The 25,239-nt window shown below is 40.2% G+C and overlaps 2 protein-coding genes and 1 pseudogene across 7 annotated transcripts in view; 1 reads left to right on the top strand and 2 right to left on the bottom strand.

The window, feature by feature from the left end:
- PAAF1 (proteasomal ATPase associated factor 1) overlaps positions 1-13,738 on the bottom strand; it is a 37,761-nt gene extending 24,023 nt beyond the window's left edge. The window contains exons 1-4 of one of the 4 annotated variants that reach the window (XR_005834981.1): positions 13,637-13,738; positions 11,834-11,875; positions 10,938-11,040; positions 7,061-7,150 (exon numbers count right to left, since the gene is read on the bottom strand). Coding sequence is in view for 3 of the 4 variants with exons in the window: in XM_040630835.1 (XP_040486769.1) it covers positions 7,061-7,150; positions 10,938-11,040; positions 11,834-11,875; positions 13,637-13,683 (282 nt within the window). In the remaining variant the exon portion in view is untranslated. Of the gene's footprint in view, positions 1-7,060; positions 7,151-10,937; positions 11,041-11,833; positions 11,876-13,603 lie in introns of all 4 variants that reach the window. The other 3 variants (XM_040630835.1, XM_040630836.1, XM_008707325.2) reach the window with 3 other exon arrangements.
- Positions 461-2,164, bottom strand: LOC121102880 (annotated as a pseudogene).
- Positions 13,739-13,791: 53 nt separating the features above from the next.
- On the top strand, positions 13,792-16,421 carry LOC103678040 (cytochrome c oxidase assembly factor 4 homolog, mitochondrial). Of its 3 annotated transcripts, none has more exons than XM_008707327.2 (2): positions 13,792-13,948; positions 15,869-16,421. In XM_008707327.2, the coding sequence occupies exon 2, from the start codon at positions 15,881-15,883 to the stop codon at positions 16,133-16,135; it is 255 nt and encodes an 84-aa protein (XP_008705549.2). In that variant the 5' UTR covers positions 13,792-13,948; positions 15,869-15,880; the 3' UTR covers positions 16,136-16,421. The 3 variants fall into 3 exon arrangements, with proteins under 3 accessions (XP_008705549.2, XP_008705551.1, XP_008705550.1); XM_008707329.2 differs by having other exon boundaries at positions 13,819-13,977; XM_008707328.2 differs by having other exon boundaries at positions 13,821-14,151.
- The last annotated feature ends 8,818 nt before the right edge of the window (positions 16,422-25,239 follow it).

Here is a 25,239-nt window from a genome sequence, read left to right as displayed (position 1 = left end):
AATCCTTGTAACAACCCCATGACATATTACCTTTACCCCTGTTTTACAAATAAAGAACCTGTGACACGGAGGGTAAGCACCTGCCTTAGGTCACAGTAAGAGGCCAAACCAAAATTCAAATCCAAAGAGTCAAATCCAATGAGTCTATCACTTGAGTCCGTGCTCTCACCTATTAAGCTGTACAATTAAAAGTAAATATAATATAAGGGCACCTGGGTGGCTCAGTCAAGTAACTGACTCTTGATTTTGGCTCAGGCCATGATCTCAGGGCTCTGAGACTGAGCCCCACATCAGGCTCCGCGCTGGGCATGGAGCCTGCTTAAGATTTTCTCTCTCCCTGTGCCCCTCCCCCCACCTATCTCCCTCTCTTAAAAAAAAAAAAAAAGGCGAATATATATAAAATCATGGACTACCCTAAGCAGGACCCCAAAAGTAGTTACCATAAAGGAATAAATCGATGGGCTTTATTATCTACAAATGGACCAAAATACACCCCGAGTCTAGTGTATTCCTCTGTTCTCTTCATCTGTCTGATCACATTCTTTTTTTTTCTTCTTTTTTTGTTCAAGTTTTTTAAAATTTTCATTGTTACAGTTATATTCTATCCTTTCAATATATTTAATTTTATTTTTGTATACATATGAGTTTTTCTTTTTCTTTCTTTTCTCCTTTTTGAAACTAAATTTAAAATTTATTCCATCTTCATGGGTAAAGACACTACAGGGCAGGGTGGGTACACAAGGCAAGGAAAACAAACTCTTCTCCCATTTAGCCAGATGCAGCACTTTGGCAGTTTTATGATAATACAGGCTGGCTTCATTAATTGACTCAGGCTGAAAGCTGGCAATGGCAAATGTTTGCCACTTAGGATCTTCCTCCATTGTTACTCCAAGGATCTTAATTCCTAAACTACACTATTAGCTCTGAAATGGTGTATACTGTAACATTCTTCAAGCTCTCACATCTTAATCAGAATCTGACACCTCTTCTTAAGGGAGGGAACTCTTAAAGCTGTCTTCCTCTTGGCTAACCCAGTCCACTAGCAATCCTAAAAATTTTCATATGAAAATAAAACTGTTCTCCCAAGCATTGATTGAAACTGTTGTGCTGGGATCCCTTTTCAGAGTCTGAGCTCCTTGGGTGAAAAGAGATCCTAACCAATTGCTTCCATGAATAATAACCCTAGTACAATGTACCTAATGTCCTTCGCAGCAAAACTCAAGAGGTCAGGCAACCCTGATCATCCTGACAAGGTTATCAGTATTTACATCCAAAGGATATTTAAAACTGATCCCAGACTAGGTATTGCAACCATAATCCCAAGAAATCTTTCAGTTTTAGCAAATGGAGCTCCTGCAAGATGCCAGAGCAAGTGAAAAATCATCTCAAAGCAAAGAGTGATGCATCTTTTCCCAATGAGAGGAAATCAAGGAGAAAGAAAAATCCTCCCTTCTAAACTCATCAAATCAATGGCTATTTTCACAGCCTTAACTGACAAAATCCAGTGTCCTAAATATCCTGATTGAAGGAGTCTCTTTTCAGGGTGACTGTCAAGGTCAAGAAGAGCTTTCAGGCTTTTTTTGCCATGGCCCATGAATTCCAGTCCTTTAATGGGAATCTCCTTCTCCTCTATTGCTTTCTGAACACACTGCTGATACTGCTTGAAGAGGCTGGTGCATGGGTCTTGGGAGCTGTCCCCCTTGAGGAACTTCTCGGCAAACAAGCAATTGAAGCGCTTGGTCATACTCGCGCTTCATGTCAGTGCAGGCCTGCCCTACGCTATTCATGGCAATAGCGGCAGCAGTTAAGTTTTTCTTTCTTTACGATTTGGGATATAGTTTCTTCCAACAAACAGACCAAAACACACCCAGAATATAATGTATTGCTCTGCTCTGTTCACCTGTCTGCTTATATTGCCTCTTTTTTTTTTTTTTTGGCTTTTAATTTTCATTTTTACAGTACATTCTAACCTTTCATTGTATTTAATTTTAGTTTTGTACATATAAAAGTTTTTCTTTCTTTACAATTTTGGGATCTAGCTTTCTAACAAACAAACAAAATACATGCCGGATCCAGTATATTACTCCATTCTGTTCACCTGTCTGATTATATTGTTTTGTTTTGTTTTTCAGTTTCAGGTCTCCTCTGATTTGTTTAGTGTATATTTCTCTGGGGTCTTTGTTGCCTTTTTAGTATTTCATTCTCTCATTCATCTATTCTTCTCTGAAAAGAATGGAAAGGGAAAGAGGGAAAAGAGGGAAAAACTCACCTCAAAAAAGAGAATAAGAGGCAGTACTGACTACCAGGGACCTAATCAGTATGGACATAAGTAAGATGTCAGAATTAGAGTTCAGAATAACAATTATAAAGATCCTAGCTGGGCTTGTAAAAAGCACAGAAGACACAAGAGAATCCCTTTCTGGAGAAATAAAAGAACTAAAATCTAATCACGTCTAAAAAAAAAAAGGCTATTAATGAGATGCAATAAAAAATGGAGGCTCTAACTGCTAGGATAAATGAGGCAGAAGAGAGAATCAGTGATATAGAAGACGAAACGATGGAGAATAAAGAAGTTGAGAAAAAGAGAAAAACAACTACTGGATGGGGGGGAATTCGAGAGATAAGTGATACCATAAAGTGAAACAATATTAGAATAATTGGGAATCCCAGAAGAAGAGGAAAGACAGAAAGACAGGGCAGAAGGTATACTGGAGCATATTACAGCAGAGAACTTCCCTAATCTGGAGAAGGAAACAGGCATTCAGTCTAGGAGGCACAGAGAACCCCCTTCAAAATCAATAAAAATAGGTCAACACCCCGACATATAATAATGAAACTTGCATATCTAAGAAACAAAGAGAAAATCCTGAAAGCAGCTAGGGGACAAGATGTCTGTAACGTACAAGGGTAGAAACATTAAAACACAGTTCTAGAAGTCCTAGCCTCAGCAATCAGACAACAAAAAAATAAAAGGCATCCTAATCACGAAAGAAGAAATCAAACTCTCACTCTTTGCAGATGACATAATACTCTATGTGGAAAACCCAAAATACTCCACCTCAAATTGCTAGAAGTACTCATACAGGAATTCAGCAAAGTGGAGGATAGAAAATCAATGCACATCAATCAGCTGCATTTCTATACACTAACAATTACACAGAAGAAAGAGAAATTAAGGAGTTGACCCCATTTACAATTGTGCCAAAAACCATAACATACCTAGGAATAAACCTAACCAAAGAGGCAAAGGATCTGTACTCAGAAAACCATTGAACACTCATGAAAGAAATTGAGGAAGACACAAAGAAATGAAAAAACATTCCACATGCTCATGGATTGGAAGAAATATTGTTAAAATGTCTATGCTACCTACAGCAGTTTACATATTCAATATAATCCCTATCAAAACACCATATTTTCACAGAGCTGGAACAAATAATCTTAAAATTTGTATGAAACCAGAAAAGACCCCGAATAGACAAAGGAATGTTGAAAAAGAAAACTAAAGCTGGTGGCATCACAATTCCAGACTTCAACCTCTACTACAAAGTTGTAGTCATCAAGACAGTATGGTGCTGGCACAAAAACAGACACACAGATCAATGGAACAGAATAGAGAACCCAGAAATGGATCCTCAACTCTATGTTCAACTCATCTTTGACAAAGCAGCAAAGATTATCCAATGGAAAAAAAAAAGAGTCTCTTTAACAAATGGTGTTGAGAAAATTGGACAGCCACATGCAGGAGAATGAAACTGGACCATTTCCCTACACCATACACAAAAATAAAATCAAAATGGATCGAAGATCTAAATGTGAGACAGGAATCCATCAAAATCCTAGAGAAGAACACAGGCAGCAACCTCTGTAAACTTGGCGACAGCTACTTCTTGCTAGACACGTCTCCAAAGGCAAGGGAAACAAAGGCAACAATGAACTGTTGGGACTTCATCAAGATAAAAAGCTTTTGCACAGCAAAGGAAACAGTTGACAAAACCAAAAGACAACCGACAGAATGGGAGAAGATATTTGCAAATGACATATCAGATAAAGGGATAGTCTCCAAAATCTATAAAGAATTTAATCAAACTCAATACCCTAAGAACAAATAATCCAGTCAAGAAACAGGCAGAAGACATGAACAGACATTCTCCAAAGAAGACATACAAATGGCCAACAAACACATGAAAAATTGCTCAACATCACTCAGGATCAGGGAAATACAAATTAAAACCACAGTGAGGTACCACTTCACACTGGTCAGAATGGCTAAAACTAACAAGTCAGGAAACAACAGATGTTGGTGAGGATGTGGAGAAAGGGGAACCCTCCTACACTGTTGGTAGGAATGCAAGCTGGTACAGACATTCTGGAAAACACTATGGTGGTTCCTCAAAAAGTTAAAAATAGAGATAGCCTACGACGCAGCAACTGCACTACTAGGTATTTATCCAAAGGATGCAAAAATGCTGATTCGAAGGGGCACATGCACCCCAATGTTTACAGCAGCCATGTCCACAATTATCAAATAATCTTACTCATAAGTGGAATTTAAGAAACAAAACAGAGGATTATAGGGGAAGAGAGGGATAAACAGAACAAGACGAAATCAGTGAGACAAACCATAAGAGACTCTTAATCACAGGAAACAAACTGAGGCTTGCTGGAGAGGAGGGGATGGAGGGATGGGGTAATTGGGTGATGGACATTAAGGAGGGCACGATGTAATGAGCACTGGGTAGTATATAAGACTGATGAATCACTGAACTCTACCTCTGAAACTAATAATACATTATATGTTAATTAATTGAATTTAAATTTCAAAAATTTTAAAAACAAAGTATTATTAAAATATTTTAAAGTCAAAAAAAAAAAGGAAGTTTCACCTTGACGTTCCTGTAATAAACTATTAATCAAAAGGCACAATTCATAACTTGATTTCTTTAAAGCAAGGCAAATCTTTATTCACATTTATAAAGCAATCTAAGAGCAAAATTCACCTAGGATTTTTTTATAAAAAAATATTTTCCCTAACAGTTTGCATTTATCTTGCCCACACATACTATTGTAGCAGTTTTTTAAAATTTTATTTATTTTAGAGACAGCATTAGCAGGGGGAGGGGCAGAGGGAGAGAGAGAATCTCAAGAGGACTCCCTGCTGAGTCAGGAACCCAACATGGGGCTCAATTCCAAGACCCTGAGATTATGACCTGAGCCGAAATCAAGAGCCGGACGCTGAACAAACTGAGCCACCCAGCTGCCTCTATTACAGCAATTTTTTAAAAAAACCTCTTCTTTATCAAGTCTTCACAAAGCAATTAATTTAGTTTTCAAAGACATAATCACTCTGTCTTTTAATATTCATATTACATTGGTTTACTGTATTTAAATTAACAAAACTTCAAAACAATATAACTGATACTGTAACTTATCCTTGGTAAGCATTCAACTCAACCAGTAGTGTCGCAGTATGCAGATCTGAGAGAAGAGCTTACAAGCTGTGAATGTGCTGTGAACATCAGTCAGTACGTTCTACACAGGAAATGCAGAGCAACAGTTAACTCAATAGATATTAAGTGGAAGTCAGTTAGAACATACCAAAAGCCTTATAACTTGCATTCCCTGTGACTCAGCAACTCTATTTTATAAATGTATTCTAATTTCTTCCTATCTTTGTGAATAAAGGGTTAGCCAAATCATCAAAGTATAAAATCAGGAAATCAAAAATACCTGAAAGTCCAGTAATACAAGATTGGAAAAATGAACTGTAGTAAAATCATACAGTAGGAATACTATGCAGCTCTTAAAAGAATATGCAGAAAGATGACATACAATGATGTACATTATATATTATAAGGAATAAAAAGCAAGTTATAAACAGCATGTGCTATAAAAACCTATTTGGTAAAATAGTTAAAGAAAAAAGACAGAGCAGGGTGCCTGGGTGTCTCAGTCGGTTAAGGGTCTGCCTTTGACTCAGGTCATGATCCCAGGGTTCTGGGATCAAGTCCATCATTAGGCTCCCTGCTCAGCATGGAGTCTGCTTCTCCCTCTCTCCCTGCCCTTCCCCCTTGCTCATGCGCTCTCTCTCTCACATAAATAAAATCTTAAGAAGGAAGGAAGGAAGGAAGGAAGGAAGGAAGGAAGGAAGGAAGGAAGGAAAGAAAGAAAGAAAGAAAGAAAGAAAGAAAGAAAGAAAGAAAGAGAGAGAGAAAGAAAAGAAAGAAAAGAAAGGGAAAGAGAGAAAGAGAGAAAGAGAGAGAGAGAGAGAAAGAAAGAAAGAAAGAAAGAAAGAAAGGAAGGAAGGAAGGAAGGAAGGAAGGGAGAATCAAGTGAAATAATACATAAGCTTAGCATGGTGCAGACACCTAGTAGGCAATCAATAAATGCTAGCTATTACTACTACAATTATTAATATAGACTTTGTAACAAAAGTTCACATTGTTATCTTTAGGTTGTAGAATGTGAGTGATTTTCTACCTTTTTATATTTCCTAAATTTTTATCACTAAAACTATGTCTGTTTTATAATAAGGATTAAAAAATGGCTATTTTATAAAATGTACCACACAATAAAATGGAAGGCTTTAATATAATCAGTTTATCCATATATTTCTCATTTATGCTTCCAAAAAGATCATGGTAGTAGAAAGGGCATCATCACAGAGACCTCTAAAAATTATTCCTCAATATGCTGTACTTGGAATTTTGAGAAAACATCCCTGTCCTGTAGGCAATGAGACAGAAATATGAGCAATGACAAATTATGCAAACACAGCTACTATCATTATCCAAAAGCCACTAAGCAGCTCTGCTAAAACACAAATAGGTAAACTTCAGACAATTCCATTCTCAAGATTACCAGCGAGTGGATTTGCACACATATTCTATGTGGATCCAAACACCAGTTTTCTCAAACATATCACACTTCAGCTATGGTACCTTAACAATACAGAGTAAATGAAAGACACATTATATGAATATGTTTATAGCACTCAAGCAGATAAAATGAAAAATTAACACGCTATTATAGTCTCTCCTCATTTTATCAAAATACTTACACTCTTTGAATGAATTCTGGAAAAGGTAGTGTATGGTGCCAAAAACTTTGAGGATGCATTCTCCTTTGGACAAGAAATATGAATGCTTTTCTAAATAGAGAGAGAAAGATGGAATTCATCAGTAAAGTTACTCCAGTGGAATGAAAGACTCTTAAAGAAAACATTAGGATGATAAGAAATTCTCATTTTTTAAATGTACCCTCTCTAATCCTCCTTTGCCAGCTCACAACACTCCCCTACAGATTAGCAGCCCTTTCACCGCAGAGGGCTGCAATGTAATTTGGTATTGCTTAGCTGCCCTTTTCTTTTTATATTGAAGTAAACTCCCACAGAAGATAAACCAACAGTAATGCCAAATATGAGAGCATTAATTTTTAAAAGAAAATCTAATACCAGTACTCTCAATTAGCAGCGGGGCAAGGAACAGGATTAACAGACAGAGGAAACAGCACCAGACTGCAAGTCTAGCACCTAAAAGACTAGTCTAAAAGTTAACTTACTGCCTATAGAACTTTTAGAAAAAATGTTAAGACTACTGACATCTACACTTACCAGAGAAAAGTGGTAAATTATGGTACCCTTATACAATCTGTAGGCCCTGGTCAGGCTTGCAGTGCCCATGCCTACCTAGGACTTAAACTGACCATCCATGTTCATAGGCTGCTCTTAACCCCACAGCTGTATTAATTCCCCACGTGTTTTGCTAGTTATTAAAACATATCTTTCAACCACTGTAGCAAGAAGCACTGGTGACATAGTTGAATGGGGACATTCGAATTATACCTAGAAAAAGATGTCAGGTTCAGCTGACATGACTTGCACAAGGCAGCCTTTGAAACCATGTAAGATTAAGTATGTTGGTGTTTCAAGGTAGCATGTATAGAGGCATAAAAGGCTTGGTAAACCCTTCAGGGATTCTTGCAATATGAGAGTCCTCTAATCTAACTGGCTGAATACGAACACCACCACCTAAGTGTGTATCTCCTACAGGGGAACTGAGGAGCTACAATCACCAAACGGCCCCTAACCTGTTACCTCTTCTGCTGAACAATGAAAATGTCTTCAAAAGTCAAGATTTTCTAAACCTCTTTCTAAGACTAATCGATATACACAGCAAACACAGGTCCTCACAGTTCTTTAGAAATAACAATTTCAAAGTAATAACATTCTCATCACTAAAAACCAAAATGCTCTTATTAAAGTCTTCTACTCCTTTAAAAAGACAATTAGAATATCTGTCTTTATAAACAGCACTTTCTTAGCCAGCATATCCATATGTGGCTGCCTGCAGGCTTTTCATTAAATGAGTTTTTGCTTCTAACCCCATGAGAAAGCCCATACAGCTGCAAGAGAGTTGACCTGGATTTGGAATTGCCTCCTATACCCAGAACTAAAGTGTCAGCTAAACTGTCCTGGCTTAAATATTCCTACCAGCAAGGATTCAAGGAACTCTAAGAACTTAGTGTTCAAGCATCTGTAAAAAGTCAGTCTGTTCTCAGAAGACTTCATTTCCTTGGGACTAATTATGTAAAAGATTTCAAGAATTAGTAGTTTTCTCCTGCTTATCAATTGAGCAAATCAACCTTTAATCCATAAACAAATTATGAAGGAACAGAAATGTTGAACTACCTTCCAATATCAGCGGTAGAGAATCACGCTGTTAATGAATATATTTTAATGAAAAGCTGCAGGAGATATCAAAACATAAAATTCAGGGCGTGGGTGGGGGTCGGAGGAGGAGTGTGGGCATTCCACACAAAGATAAAATTCAAAGTCAAACTTTTTTATCCTCCAGGATTAGGTATTTAAGTATAATCTACTGTTCAACAGAACAATGCAGCAACATCAAATAGCAAAGTGACTCGTGGCAATTAGGAAACAAATGATTGCTCAACCATGAGCACTTATTGTCTGACTCAGCAGGTAAAAGGCAGAAATTAGCAATGATGTTAAGAGATAAGGACTGTATTAGGGCCTAAGTATGAAGGGAAGAAAGGAAGTCAGCACCAAGGCTATAGACGGATACTGGCAAAACACCTGGGAAAAATGTAGGCTTGCAAGGTAGTGTTCCTACTTGGAAGTTTATAGAAGTGGTTTCAATTCTGGCACACAGTCTAACCAGCTTTGATTATTAGGGTTAATTAACCTCTCTGAGTCTGTTTGCTTATATGCAAAATGGAAATTTAAAACGCCAACCCCACAGGATTATTATGATGAACAACAACTCACTTGTAAGATTTTACAGTTTCCACATACGCAGTCTCACTCCCTGTTAATCAGTCTATAGGTAGAATATCATCTCCATTTTACAGATGAGGAAACTGAGGTTCAGAGAACTAAGTTATTTGTCCAAAATCATATTACTTGGGGCACCTGAGTGGCTCAGTTGGTTAAGTGACTGCCTTCGGCTCAGGTCACAATCCTGCAGCCCCGGGATCGAGTCCTGCATCAGGCTCCCTGCTCAGTGGGGAGTCTGCTTCTCCCTCTGACCCACCCCCCCACATGCACGCTCTCTCTCTCTATCTCAAATAAATAAATAAAATCTTTTTAAAAAATCATATTACTACTAAGTATCAGAGTTAACTAAAACTTGAACTCAGCTCTTCTGACAGTTTCTATTATACCACAGCTGTTTATGAAAAACAAATGCAAAATATATATAATAACATATAGGCTATTACCTTGCACAGAGGGAAATAAATGAACATTTAAAGTCTTATGTAAAGGGGCGCCTGGGTGGCTCAGTCGTTAAGTGTCTGCCTTTGGCTCAGGGCGTGATCCCGGCGTTCTGGGATCGAGCCCCGCATCAGGCTCCTCCGCTGGGAGCCTGCTTCTTCCTCTCCTACTCCCCCTGCTTGTGCTCCCTCTCTCGCTGGCTGTCTCCATGTCAAATAAATAAATAAAAATCTAAATAAATAAATAAAGTCTTATGTAAAAAACAAAGTATTACCTATTCTTATCAGTACACCTGAAACTAAAATAAATTTAATTACACAGAGCATACTGACTGCAGAATGAGCAAGGAAAATCAGGTCATGGGTTCTGCAATACTTAGTCTGGCTATCCACTCACCTCAAAGACCAAGGAGAAAAACTATTAAGTACTATCAATGTAGGTCTTCATCAAGGCCTAGCCAGATACATTATAAAGGCTATGCTGTCCAATATGGTAAATACTGGCCACATGAGGTTATTGAGCATTTAAAATACAGCCAGTGCATACGAAGAACTGCATTTTTTATTTTATTTAAAGCTTAATTTAAAAACGGATACTTCCCTCCGTTTTTGGAAAACTTTTAAAGTATATTTGGAACTACTTTGTTATGTAAATCTATGTTCTCAACCGTAAATTTATACAACCTAAATACATTTATCAAATATTTGCGGTAAAAAATTAGAGTCTGAATTGAGACGTGTGGTAAATGTAAAATACAGACAGGATCTCAAAAACTCAATAAGAAAAAAAGGAATGTACAATATCTCACTAATAATTTTTAATATTAATTACAAGTTGAAATAATATTTTAGATTTATTGGATTAAAAAAATATATTATTAAAATTAATTTCACCTGTTTCTTTTTTTTTATGTGGCTCTTGGAAAATCTTAAATTACGTATGCGGCTTACTTTATTTATCTATTGGACAGTGCTGATATAAGGGAAGAACAAGTATATGCAACTAAAAGTATCTCAAAGTATATGTAACTACAAAAGAAAAAAAAACTCTTGACATCCAAAGGCAGTAAAAATTGTGATTACTATACAAATAAAATAAAGATGACACAGATATACAAATAATAGTATAAATATTTAAAGTAGATATATGGGTACTACCCCAGTTTTGGACCCAGTGTCATTTAGAAGACATAAAAACCTACCTTGTTTATCTCATTCACAATAAATCCTTCTGAAGCTGTAACTTCTGGAATGCCATCCTGGCCAATTCCTTGACAAGTTAGGCTGCCATACAAAGTTGGTTTCNNNCTACATAGCACAAAAGAAGCATGTCTCAAGAAAATAGTAAGAATTTAACATTGTTCTACTTGAAGACTCAATTCAAGATGAGATGGTATAGATGGCAGGAAACTGGTTCATGAAAGAAAAGAAGGTACTTGTGTAAAGTAAGGTGAAGTGGAAAAAGCCCTAGCCTGGGTGAACCTTATTTGGGAGGGAATATGCTCAAGAGCTAAAAACTCGGTACAAAGATTTAAAGTTATAGCATTTGTGAGAAAGCTACTAGAGGGGTGCATGGGTGACGCAGTCAGTTAAGCACCAGACTCTTGATTTTGGCTCAGGTCGTGATCTCAGGGTCATGAGATCGAGCCCCACGTCGTGCTCCGTACTCAGCGCAGTCTGCTTGAGTTTCTCTCCATTTCCCTCTGCTCCTGCCCCCCACTCTCTCTAAGATAAATAAATAAATCTTTTAAAAAAAAAGTGATCTCGAACTCAGTTTTACTGACTGTGAAATGGAATGCCTACAGGATGAAAAATGAAGATCGACATGCATGTATGCATTTATCCACGGTACATACACATAATACATAGCAAAGAGTTAAGCTTCGGTAATCTAGAAAACATGCTTAAGGAGAACACTGCTTTTGCAGTGATAGAAGCTAAATAAGATATCCTACACATAAACTGGTCAAAAACATTTGAAGACTATGAGCACTGTGCAAGGAGTTCGAGCCAAGAGAAAGTATGAAGCTCTCTTCTAAGGATAGTAAATCCCCTATCTCTAAAGGGAAGGCATATCAATTTGGGCATATGGCTATTACCTGGTGGGTGACAACTCAGCCAGGCTTCCCCTTCATCCTTCCTAAGAGAGACAAAAGACGAATTAGGCTCATTCAATGTTGAAAAGGATGCCACTGGTACAAGAGAGAAAGAAGATCATATAATTTTTAGTTTGGACAGTACTTAGGTATGATCTAGTCTAATATCTCATCCAGGCATAGATTATTTTAAGACAAGCTTTATTTATTAAAGAAATATTCATGGATTAAGTGTTTAATGCACACATGTCTATTGGTCAAATGAATATTCAAATATTTCAACAAAAGGGAGCTCACGATTCATTTATAAGCTACACAGCTTTGAAAAATCACGAATACTTTATATTTAGATATTTATTAGGATTATTGTAAGCCAAGCCCTGTGCTAGACACTTTGCAAACAATATCATTAATCTTCACGATTTAACAAAATGCCTTTTATTATCCCCATGTTAAAGATAAAACTGAAGCTCAGAAAAAAGTGACCTGCCCAAGGTCACCTAGCTATTTGGAAAGCAGGAACTGAAACATGGGACTAGTACACAATGTCTGCATTCTACCAGCTCACAATGACTTTTTACATGTTTTAGAATGCACCTCCCCAATCAACCAAATCCTTATCTCATCACTCTAACATTTTTAGGGTATAGTGAAAAAGACCTACACTTTTAAGACAGAAAGATTTAGGGGCACCTGGGTGGCTCAGTCAGTTAAGCATCTGCCTTCAGCTCAGGTCATGATCCCGGGGTCCTGGCATCGATCCCCGCATCGGGCTCCCTGCTCAGTGGGGTGTCTGCTTCTCCCTCTCCCTCTCCCCCTGCTCATGTTCTCTCTCTCTCAAATAAATAAATAAAATCTTTAACGAGAGAGAGAGAGAGAGAGAGAGAGATTTAGGTTGATAGTAACACTCTATCACTTATTGGCTGCAAAATCTTGGACAAGTTATTTCCTCTGATTCCTCTCCTGCATTCTCTCCTAGGCACCTGGCAGCCCTCAGTAAACGTCAGTGTTCTTCCTTTATTACTTATCACACATTCTGTGTGGTAGTAAGTAATGCGTATCTTATTTTAGCTCACACAGTAAAGTGTAATCTTCTTTATCGCAGAAAGCAATGTTTTCATCTACACCATGGTTTCAATTTGAAAAGCCCTTATTAGTAGTAAGAGTTGCCATTCATGGCACTGCTATACTCATCCTGGTGCAGAGTAATAACTTGCACAGTATAAGATCAATAAATAGGCTAAATTAATGATCTGCTGTGTATCCCCAATTAAGCTGTCAGCTTCTTGAAGGCAAGAGCCACCCTTCACATTTAGATTACTCATCTAAACTCCATACGCATAGAGCCTGGACATAGTGGGTGTTACACTGTTTCCTGAATAGAATTGTCCAATATGTCTAACAGCACTAGGGGTCCAAGGAGAATACAAAGATTTCATCATAAAACTCAAAGACAACGTGGAGGTGGTTGAGTACTACGACCTTTGCAAATACCTGACGATCAGTAAATATTTGCTAAATGACTATGACTTCTCGGCCAAGAGTCTTCCTGCCTCCCAGTCTTCCTGTCTTTCTCCAACTCATTGATCCTAGTTTTGATACTGGAATCGCAGCACATACATGTTGCCTTGGCCTCAGGACAGCTGTGCTGAGAATGAAAACAGAGGCCCATGTGGGTTTGCAACATCCAGTGATCCCTCAACAAATGATGACGGTAATCCCTATCCTGGACTGGGTACAGCTCTCCTTAACGCAAAGACAACATGCGTTACCCTCCTCCGTCCCGGTTCTGGGCCTTCATTCACCTCAGGGCTTGAGCCCAGTCGCTCTGAATCCTCAAAGGCGCCGCCATCTTAACCCCGCCTCCACCTGCCCGCCTCTTCCGCTCTTTGCCGGAAGTGGGTCGCAAAATGGGCGCGACAAGGTCTGGGGGCGGGATCTATACTGAGAGGCCACCAATGAATACGCGTGGCGGGTTCCTCTCCTCCCACTTCCGCGCTCAGGCTCCGCACCGGAGAACGGTTTTCGGCCTTAGGGTCGGAAGAGTTCCAATTGCCTGCAAAACGGACGCTGACGTGCTGGAACGCGCGTCCGGTTTCTCGTGTCCGACGTGTTCGGTGAGCACTGCTTACCGCGTCCTTGCGCGGTAAGGCGTAGCGGGCACAGCGGGCTGCGGCTGGCTGCAGCGTGCGCGCATGCGTCCTTTCGTTAAAGTGAGGGAGAAGCTGCCGGTGACTTGGACAGTTGAATTTCTCTGCTTTCCCGTGCCTTCCCAGTCCAGGCCAGCTGTCCACCGTGTAGCCTGCCCTGATCGCCAAGTGTGGGTCTTCCTCTTTTTACTCCAGGGAAGAGTGAAGCCGGGATGTGGTGGGGAAAGAGTACCGTGGCATTTACTGATAACTGAGCCCTGTTGTCGTCAATGCACTTCTTGTTCATTATCATATTAATCCTTACATTAATTCTGTGAGTTAAATATTAAGGAGGAAGCTAAAAAGATTGTATGGTAAGACGTGGTGCTGGGATTCGAATCTGGATCTCTTAGCTTAGAATCCAGGGCACTTTTTCTGTACAGTAATAAAAACTCATTTATTGAACACTTCGGACGTGCCAGGCTTAACGTGCATTATCTCATTCAGCCTTCAACAATCCTGTGAGGTAGACGCTATCTCTGTTTTTCAAGAGAGATTATGAAGTGATTTTCTTAAGGACACCCAGTGAGTCGGTGACAAAACTAGGTTTCCAATCTCAGTCTGTTTTCAAAAGCCTATTTCCCCCTTCCTTCCTTAGGTTATACTGCCTCCAAAGCAAATGAGTTTTGGGTAAGGCTATGGAGTCTTTAAATCCTTGCAACTTATGCATTGCTTAACATGGCCAACAAGACCTTGCTATGATTAGATACTTTCTCATAGCGCCAATTTCATTTGTTTTTCAGTTCTCTTCATACCCGAAGTCTCCAGTCATACGGAACTTTAAGTTCCTTTCCTGTGTCAAATCCTGTGACCCTTCTCTTCCATTGACTGGGAATATTCCTTCTCCCTATCTCTGGCTAACTCCTATTCATCCTTCAAGTCTCAGTTTAGAAATCACTTCCTCCAGGAAGCCTTCCATGCCTGTTCCTGGCAGGCCTGGATTAGGTATTCTTCCAATGTGTTCCCAGTCTTAGATATCTGTGCACACTGCGTTGTAATCTGTTTATTATCTAGACTGTACACCATTAAAGCAAGAACTAAATCGTCACTCCTGTATCCTCTAGCATAGTGCCTCATACATGATAGGTACTCAATGATCCTTTGTTGAATCAATCAGAGAGACACAGGAAAGGCATTAAAGAGTGCTAGTTCCTTTAAAGCCTGTCATGGTGAAATGTGTGTAAAGGCTGAGGTTATTTCCCTTCAAACCTTTCTCAAGTTCTTTCTGTGGGCTACTTTCTGCCAAGTGCTCTGAAGCAGATGATCTTGGGAAGACAGTCTGGGCAAATCCACCTCACTTTAAGCACTCTCACCTCACAGACCCATCTCTTGCCCTGGCCCGTGCACACTCTAAGCTACAGCCACACTGAACTCTCCATTTCTCCTGTATGTCAAACCCTGGACATATTTGGGTACCCATATTTGGGTACAAGTATTAAGCTGTGTTCTTTTCCAATCATAGTTAAAGGCTAATAGGAGAAAAGAAGAGAGATTAATTCTTTTGGGGTGGATCCAAGACAGCTGCTCCAAAAAGGTGACATTTCACCTAATTCAAATTCCATTAGCAGAATCCATTCAAGCTTATTTAGTGCTGTGCTAAACATTCTCATATACTTTATGTCATTCCACTGAGTTCAAACCATTTTGCAGATCTGTTCTCTTGCCAGGCCTAGTGCTGATGGCACCAAGGTGAATCAGGCCCAGTATCTGTTCTCAAATAAGCTTACAGTCTCCAAGGGACACAGTGCATAAATAGGCTATAACAGTGCAGTTTGGTCAGTGTTATTTATAATAGTGGAACCTCATAATCACATCCCTACTCTAACCTTGCCTCCATTGATGTTCTAGAGACTCCCAAAGATGTCAACTCAAGGCCATACCTGGGCCCGACAGGTGAAGAAGGAAGGTGAGGAAGAGGACCCGCTGGACCAGCTGATCTCCCGTTCTGGCTGTGCTGCTTCCCATTATGCAGTACAGGAGTGCATGGCCCAACACCAGGACTGGCGACAGTGTCAGCCACAGGTACAGGCCTTCAGGGACTGCATGAGTGAACAGCAGGCAAGGCGGCGGGAGGAGCTGCAGAGGAGGAAAGAGCAAGGCAGTGCCCACCGCTGAGACCCCAAACCACCTATCCCCAGAGAATGGCCCTGCAGAAACTAGCACCCAGAGAGATCATGGGAAGAAATTCCGAACGTCGGAAGTGTGGCCAAGAGATATAAAACTCGGGGATTATCTTTTTGGCTAAGACTGATGTTGAGAGCCAGGCAGCCATGGATTTGGATATGACTGCTGTAAAGAGCTGTGATATTTTCATGGTGAGATGCCACACATCCTTACCCATTATGTTCCACCAATATTAAATATTGACTGTCATTTGCCAAATAAAGTGTGGAGTTAAGGATGTTCTTCTGTCCTACGTCTTGGGTCAGTGTGCCAAGTACTGAACTGATTACATGGATGTTTAATTTTAAAAATAAATTCACAATCTAAATGTAAATTGGTTACCTAATCAGGTCTTCATTTATTCAGTCGTTCAATACATGACTGACAAGTTTTTCTAAGACTTTTTCATGTGCTAGGTACTGTGTGAATGAATAATATGATCTGATGTGATAATAGAATCTCTTCCTTCATGTTATTTAGTCTGGCTTGAGGGGTAGAAATAAAACAACATTAGAACAACTAATTACTAGCCATTGTTTAAGTGCCTTTATCTTTCATTAGTTGATCTGGATGTTTCATTCAGTCTAGAGGAAGGAAGAAAACAAATGGCAGGGGCGCCTGTGTGGCTCAGTCGTTAAGCATCTGCCTTCAGTTCAGGGCGTGATCCCAGCGTCCTGGGATCAAGCCCAACATCGGGCTCCATGATCTGCTGGGAGCCTGCTTCTTCCTCTCCCACTCCCCCTGCTTGTGTTCCCTTGCTCTCTCTGGCTGTCTCTCTGTCAAATAAATAAATAAAATCTTTAAAAAAAAAAAAAAAGGAAGGAAGGAAACAAAAAAGAAAGGAAAAGAAAGAAAACAAATGGGAAAATAAACATTGAGTGCCTCTTATATGCCAGACAGATGCAGAGTCTGACGTCAGCATGCTCACAACCCAGCACACACACAGTGTTGGCGTGTTTAACAGGGTGCCTGGGTGGCTCGGTCAGTTCAGGTCATGATCCCAGAGTCCTGGGATCGAGCCCCATATCGGGTTCTCTGCTCAGCAGGGAGCCTGCTTCTCACCTTCCCTCTGCGTGCCACTCTGCGTATTTGTACTCTCTCTCTGTTAAATAAACAAATAAAATCTTAAAAAAAAAAGTGGCTGAATCCCATTTATGCCGTAAAAAAAAAAAAAATAAAAGTCACGTTTAACATAAAATACAGATTTTTCAGCTCTTAAAAAATGGAGAAGCTATCATCATGGAGCTTATATTCCTACTTAACAATTTGCTGGAACTGAGTAACAGTTCCTCTTTTAGGTGATTGTATTCTCCAGTTAAATAACAGTTGCCATCACTTCTTATTTTTCTTCCATGGAACTACATTGCCCGTTCTGTTTTCTGTCTAGCCCTGTAAGGCATTTGGGAGTGGGAAAGGAGTTGGAAGAGTAACTCCTGCCATAGAAGCTGGAATGCAAAGGGGCATATGCTCTCATCATCATCAGTAACATTTTTTTTTTTTAAGATTTTATTTATTTATTCAACAGAGATAGAGACAGCCAGCAAGAGAGGGAACACAAGCAGGGGGAGTGGGAGAGGAAGAAGCAGGCTCATAGCGGAGGAGCCCGATGTGGGGCTCGATCCCACAACGCCGGGATCACGCCCTGAGCCAAAGGCAGCCGCTCAACCACTGTGCCACCCAGGCGCCCCATCAGTAACATTTCTTGAACATCTATGTATTAGAAGCACAAATCTGAAGTATAGTAGGCCCTAAAACTACTTTGAGTCTTTGTGTTGGTGACTGGGGAGGAGAGAGAGAAAAGGGGAGAAGGTGAGAGGAGTACCAGTTTAAAGAACAAGAAATCCTATTAGAATGGGATGACTCTGTGGGGCCCTGTCTGCTCAGTGCTGTGGGTCATCAGAGAGAGCAGTGTGGACCGCAGCTGTCAGCAAGAATCTCAAAGAAGGGAGTTAGTTGAGTTGAACCTGTAATGATGAAGGAAACAACCTCTTTGTAACGTACGTGTAACAGAAAGGAATACCATCTACAACAAGTAAAAAGTACCTAGAAATCAGGGGTGCCTGGATGGCTCAGTCAGTTAAGCATCCAACTCTTGATTTTAGCTCAGGTCATGATCTCACGCTGGGCGTGGAGCCTGCTTAAGATTCTCTCTCTCCTCTGCCTCTCCCCAGCTTGCTCTCTCTCTCTCATCTATCTCAAAAAAAAAAAAAAAAGACAGTACCTAGAAGTCAGTAAGAAGCAAACAGCCCAACTGAAAACTGAACAAAGTTAAATAAAGTAGTATTAGCTATTTCTATTAACAAAAATCAAAAGTATTTATAACAACTAATATTGGTGGGGATGAAGAACAGGCACAATCATACTATTGGAGGGATAATAAATTAATAAAGCTATTGGAGGACAATTTGGTGGGATCTATAAATACTTTGTCTTTTTTTTAAAGATTTGTTTATTTGAAAGAGGGAATGTGCGCACATGCATGGGGGGAGGGGCAGAGGGAGTAGGAGAGAAGCAGACTCTGCTCGGCGTGGAGCCCCATGTGGGGTTTGATCTCACGACTTGAGCTGAAATCATGAGTCGGTCACTTAACTGACTGAGCCATCCAGGTGCCCCAGGATCTACAAATATTTTAAATATTTATATATTTACTGGCTGGGTCAGTCGGAAGAGTATGCAACTCTTGATCTCGGGGTCATGAGTTTGAGCCCCACATAGGGTTTAGCAATTACTTAAAAACTTAAAAAATTAAAAATACATATTTCAACAGCAATTCTTTTAGGAGCCCTCCTGAATATATTTTTATAAGATGTATATACTATTATGTTCACTGCAACATTGTTTATACAGAGAATAAATGGTCACAATATAAAACTCCATCAATAAGGACTATATTTGCTTATATATTCAAATCTTTTACAACAGGAATGTATCTGTGCATTGATTTGTGTCATTAAAATAGAAATAATAGTCTGTGGGGAGAGTGGGTGGGATTCTTGCAGAGAGGAAGGGCAGAAGGACCTTCCCAGCAGGAGGAATAGCTTTCAAATTAGCTAAATGCAAACTTTGTAGGACTCTAACAGGGAGCTAACACTGGGTGGGTCACAGAATGCATTTGGGCAAAGAGGGCTCTGTTGCCACTCAAACCTGTTTCCTCAAGTAAATGGGGATAATTCCTATTTAATAGGCATAGAGAACTATTTTTTTGGCATAGAGAATTAAATGAGGGGTAATATATAAATAGCAAATAATAAAGATTATTAGCATTCTTGAACTATTACAACTATTACAATATTTATATATAATGTATGTATATAATAAGTATTGTTATACAATATTTATGAAGCATTTAACTCAGGCTGTTTGGTTCCAAAGTTTGCTCTCAATCTCTATGACGTACTGCTTTCAAATCCCACTATGCCACTTACTAGCTGTTTGGTTTGGGGCAAATTACTTAACATCTCAGGATCTGTTTTTTCTTCTGTAAAAATGCATATAAATCCTTTCTCATAGGCCTTAAAACTAATAAATGTAGACCTTCCTCATAGACTTGTTGAATTAACCTTGGTCAAGAGCTTAGAAACAGTGTCTGGTACATAGTAAGCATTCACTACATGTTGCCTCTTAATGTGGTTATTATTGTGTGCTAGGCACTCTTCTGAGTTACGTTTTCTCATTAACTCCTCTCATTAACTCCATTAACTCCCCTTTACAGAGGAGGAAATAAAGGTTAGATTGGGGATTAGACTTGCAAGTGTGTCTTATTCTGAAGTCTATGCTGTTCTCTGTTCTGTGCTCTCGTAATCTTCCACTGCCTAGTATGATGCTTAACAAATAGTAAGTAACTACATTTACTATGTAAATATTACGGGTTTGTTTGGTTGGTTGGTTTTTTTAGTGTTTTACAAAAAGGAGGTTAACAGTGCACATTGCCCACAGTGTTCTAGATTGGCATGTCTTTTAGTCTCTCAGCTCTGGAGCCCACAGCCATGGAGCTGTAATTTAAGGTGGTCCATGCTTGTCTGGAACAATCTATACCTACCTCTGTACAGAGGCTTGGTGCCAGGGATGAGTGGAGAGACCTCTTGGCTGGGTGCCTCCTGTGGCTCCTGAGTTGGCCCTTCCCTGCAAGGTCCTTGGCTGGGGACTTGACCTGTGCTCCGTACAAAGTTGCATGGTAATGTGTTTTACTAGATGAGTAATAAGAGACGCCTTCCACTCTCCCTCCCTCAGGTAAAGTTGCCAGGCTAAGTCCTTGGGCTGCTGACTAGAAATCCAAAGAGAACTGGAGCCAGTCCAGGTTGGAGCCAGTATACTTTCCACTGTATAGAATGATAGGGCTTCCTACTCTGCTCCAGCAGGGACTTAAAGCAGGCAGAAATGGGAGGGATTCTTTACTTCTTTAGCAGCTATCTTCTGAAGAGTTTTCATTCTTTGGACCTTGGGCATCTTTCAGAGCCTGGGCATTCTGTCTAAATGGTGAGCTAAACCTGAAATGACTGGGAATGAAAGTTATTCCAGGGGGATTTATAAGAATTAAATGAATCATTTAAGATTCTCCAGGGAGATCACACTTTTGAAGACAAAAATGGCACAAAGAGATCAAAGTACAGATTAAACCAGCACAAGACACGTTGGCCACCTCTGTCTGCAGTGCCTTGCCAGCAGGTCTAGTTCTAGACACACCCAATGCATGCTCAGAGAGCTTCCCTTCCGTAAGTACAATTTACACCCTAGAAACAGGGGTCTCAGGGCATTGCTACAGTGTCTCAGTGGCCAAAATGTCCAGATTTCACTTCTTCCTTTGCAGCTAAAACTTACCCTTTCAGAGTCCACAGCTGGCAATTTCCAGAAATTTCCAATTTCTACCATGGATGGTGGCAGAACAAGGCATCCTTAGCCAGAGGAGGGGAACTAAAACATGAAGCCGAGGAATCTGTTGGCCTTAACTAGGAAGACTGTCCATTCAACCCAGACATTCAGTCTTCTTGGAAGTTACTGATCTACATAAAGTCATTCCTCAAAGTCTCAGTAACGTGCACTAACCCAGGAACTGAGTGAACTGGAGCAATCCCTGGCTGTCACTGGCTAACCTTGGACAGGTCTGTTTCCCTCCTAGGCCAATGATCTCAGCTGTAAAATGAAGACCAAAACAGATAATTTATCCCAAAGGTTGTGCATTGATGGAGCCAAAACTAGCACCCAGTTGTTCTGAATCCCAATCCACTGAACTTCGCTCTCGTCTCTCCTGCCTACCCCTCGTGTTATCACAGCGATTCTAGGCACAGTTTAACCGTAACGGGAACATTCAAAACTAAGTACACTGAAGGAATGAACCACTGACAGGCACAACAACATGGGTAAAACAGGGTAAATGAAGTCAGACACAAAAGGGCACGTATCGTATGATATTTATATGCAGTACTAGGAGGGCAAAACTAATCTGTGGCACTAGAAATGAGATTAATGGCTGCTTCTAAGGGTGCCTGGGTGGCTCAGTCATTGAGCATCTGCCTTAGGCTCAGGGTGTGATCCCAGAGTCCTGGGATCGAGCCCCACGTCGGGCTCCTCCGCTGGGAGCCTGCTTCTTCCTCTCCCACTCCCCCTGCCTGTGTTCCCTCTCTCACTGGCTGTCTCTCTCTCTGTCAAATAAATAAATAAAATCTTTGGGGGAAAAAAAAAAGGTTGCTTCTGAAGAAGAATGACTGAAAGAATGTAAAGGAACTTTCTGGGGTTATGGAAGTATTATATTGATAGAAGTATAGGTTTCATGGGTGACTGCACTTTTTTTAAGATTTTATTTATTTATTTATTTATTTATTTATTTATTTATTTATTTTAAGGGGTGGGGGTGGGAAGCAGAGGGAGAGGGACAAGCAGACCTGGGCTGAGTGCAGAGCCTGATGCGGGGCTCAATCCCAAGACCTGAGATCATGACCTGAGCAGAAATCAAGAGTTTGGACACTTGGGGTGCCTTGGTGGCTCAGTGGGTTAAGCGTCTGCCTACAGCTCAGGTCATGATCCCAGGGTCGTGGGATCAAGCCCCACATTGAGCCCCATATCGGGCTCCCTGCTTAGCAGGGAGCCTACTTCTCCCTTTCCCTCTGCCTGCAGCTCCCCTGGTTTGTACTCTCTGTCAAATAAATACAATCTAAAAAAAAAAAAAAAAAAGAGTTGGACATTTGACTGAGCCACCCAGGTGCCCTGAGCATTTTTAAAATTGATCAAATATACACTTAAGATCTGTTGTTTCACTATAAATATAAATTATATCTCAATTAAAAAAAAACTTTTTAAGAAGTATGCTGAAGAAGTTTAGAAGGGAAGGTAATCCAACATTTACTGAACACCGGCTAGCCCATTTATATACATTATCTCCATCTCAAATTCCTAAAAAGGGATTATTCCCATTTTACAGATCAGAAAACTGAGGTTTATGAGGTTCAAATAACTCACCTGAAGCCTTAAGACCAGTAAGTGTAGAAACTAGGAATAGCCCAGTTTTGTCTGACTCTTTATAGTAAGTTGTCTCAGGGAGGGTGGAAAGTTATTTTCAACTTTGTGCAAGAAGACTTGCACTCCATTTGATTTCACTGCCATATGATTCTAGGAAAGTCCATTTCCTTCTGGATCTCACTCTAGAGAGTCAGATGAAGCTCATAATTGTTTTGTAACTCTGAGGTTCTAGCAATCAGAATATCTCCCATCCTTCTTGCCAGGATACGGCATTAGAGGCAATTTCCATTTATCTCAGGGCAGACTGAGGAGTAACAAAAGCTCTTTGACTCTGGCAAGAGGATAAATCATCAACTAGGTCAGTGACACAAGAGCTCCAAGGTGACAGAACCCAGCTGCCTCCTATTTAAGAGCTAAACCTGACTCATCCCACAGTGATGTAATGGAAAGGGATGGACTGGGAATCAAGAGATCTGAATCCTGCTCCCAGCTGCGCCAATGAGGTGTGCCGTGACCTTGGGTAAAAGCACTCCCTTTCCTGGGCCCTTAACCTATACTTGCTAAAAGAGAGGGTTAGGCTGGCTGGGTCTTAATGTCCTTCAGCTCTAGTGTCTTGTCAATTTATGAAATCCTGTGTCCTACTTCCACAAATCACTAACAAGGAGAAGTGAGAAATGAAAAGAATGTTATTTTCCCGGTTTCTAAATAGAGTCCATATGGTATGGGGGCCATGTATATGTATTTGTAAACATCTGTTTATTCATCTTTATCTGTCTGTCACTATACATGCCCCCAAATCACACACATCCATTAGCAACATCTCTTTTATCTTCCCCAAAGGAGACTCAGCAATGAGTAATTCTACAACCAAAATACCAGTCCTCACCTGAAAAATTCTGCCCACGCTCCCATTGGACTTCACTTGGAAGTAGTGGCCTGCTGAACCTTCCGTGTCAATTGAGAGAAGTATTTTAATTGAAGGTTCCTGCTATCTTGACAGCTCTCCCTTAGTGTTACACCTTAGAAGGAAATCTGATTTCTTGTTGCCTTTAGAGACTGAGGCAAAGAAACCAAAATAACTTCGGGACTGAAACTGCTGAGTTTTAGAAAAGCACATGCAATGCTAAGAATGCTCTGGGCTCCCACAGACCTCTAGGGGTACCCCACAGCAGCAGTGGAGTACAGGAGAGAAAGATCTGCCACTTATTAGTTATGTAACCGTTCGGGAGAAGGAAGTCATTTTATCTCTCCAAACCTCAGTTTTTCCATCATAAAACTGGGATAATACCATCAACCTCAAGGATAATTTTTATAAAGTACATAGCATAATGAGGGCTCAGTAAATGTGACATACATACTCCGATAACACACTCACACATAACCTTTTCACACACACAGATACCCATCCACAGGCACACTCATATATACACCCTAAAAGACTGGTGTAAAGATTAGAGCTCACATAGTACCTTGCACAGGGTCTCGCTCAATAAATGATCGCTATTACGTGCAAAAGTATGAACTCACCAATGCTTGAAATAGGAAAAACATTAGCGGTCACTTAGACTAGTGGTTCTCAAAGAGGTAACCTTGGACCAGTCGCATGAAATCAGCATCACCTGGGAACGTGTAAGAAACGCAAATTCTAGGCCCCCATTCAAGATCTACTAAATCAGAAAAAATGGGGGCAGAGTCCAACAATTTGTGTTTAAAAAGCTCCCCCAGGTGATTCTGATGCACACTTAAGCTGAGAACCAGTGACTTAGATCAGGGGTTTGACAAACTATTTTTATAAAGGATGCATAACGCATGTTTTGGTTTTACAGTCTGTGTCACAACTACTCCGCCAGTGTGAAAACAGCCACAGACCATATGTAAATGAACAACCATGGCTCTATTCCAATAAACAGGCAATGGGGTCTTAGAACTAAATATAGGTGGTAGTTGTATAACACTGTGAATGTATTAAATACCACTGAATTGTCTGCTTTAAAATGGTTACTTTTGTAGTTTGTGAATTTTACCCCAGTACATTACTTTTAAAAAAAACAAGCAGGCAGTCAGTGGGACTTGGCTCACAAGCAGGAGTTTTCTGACCTCTGGCCAAGATCAACCTTAATTCTTTGCTTAAACTCATTCCAGGTAACCCTAATTAGCAGTTATGTAACATCTGCCTCAATATGACGAGTCACTCACTACCCACAAAGCAATATTTTTTCACTATGGACAGACCCTGATTCTATCTGGAGTTTTTTTCATAATCAAAGCCAAAATCTCCATCCCTATGCCTTCTATCCAGAGGGGGTTTACTTATGTTATGATCCTCTGTTTCACTAAAAGACTCAATGCCAGATTGCTTGAAAGGATGGGATCACTCTAATTGGGGAAATACTGAAGGGAAACATGCTTCTGTGCTAAAGAGAAAATATAATCCCTTAAAGATACTCCACAGGGGTGCGTGGCTGACTCAGCTGGTGAAACATGACTCTTGATCTCGGGGTTGTGAGTTCAAGCCACACAATGGATGTAGAGATTACTCAAAAATAAAATCTTAAAATAAAAGACCTCCCACAGGATGGACTGACTTCTCACATACACACACA

Source organism: Ursus maritimus, unplaced genomic scaffold (assembly GCF_017311325.1).
Source record: "Ursus maritimus isolate PB19 unplaced genomic scaffold, ASM1731132v1 scaffold_16, whole genome shotgun sequence".
Taxonomy (NCBI): domain Eukaryota; kingdom Metazoa; phylum Chordata; class Mammalia; order Carnivora; family Ursidae; genus Ursus; species Ursus maritimus.
The sequence above is the reverse complement of the archived record's forward strand: the minus strand, read 5'-3'. Positions and strand labels throughout refer to the sequence as shown.

Coding starts and splice junctions, on each gene's coding strand:
- LOC103678040 (XM_008707327.2), top strand. CDS start 15,881: ATGTCAACTCAAGGCCATACCTGGGCCCGACAGGTGAAGAAGGAAGGT.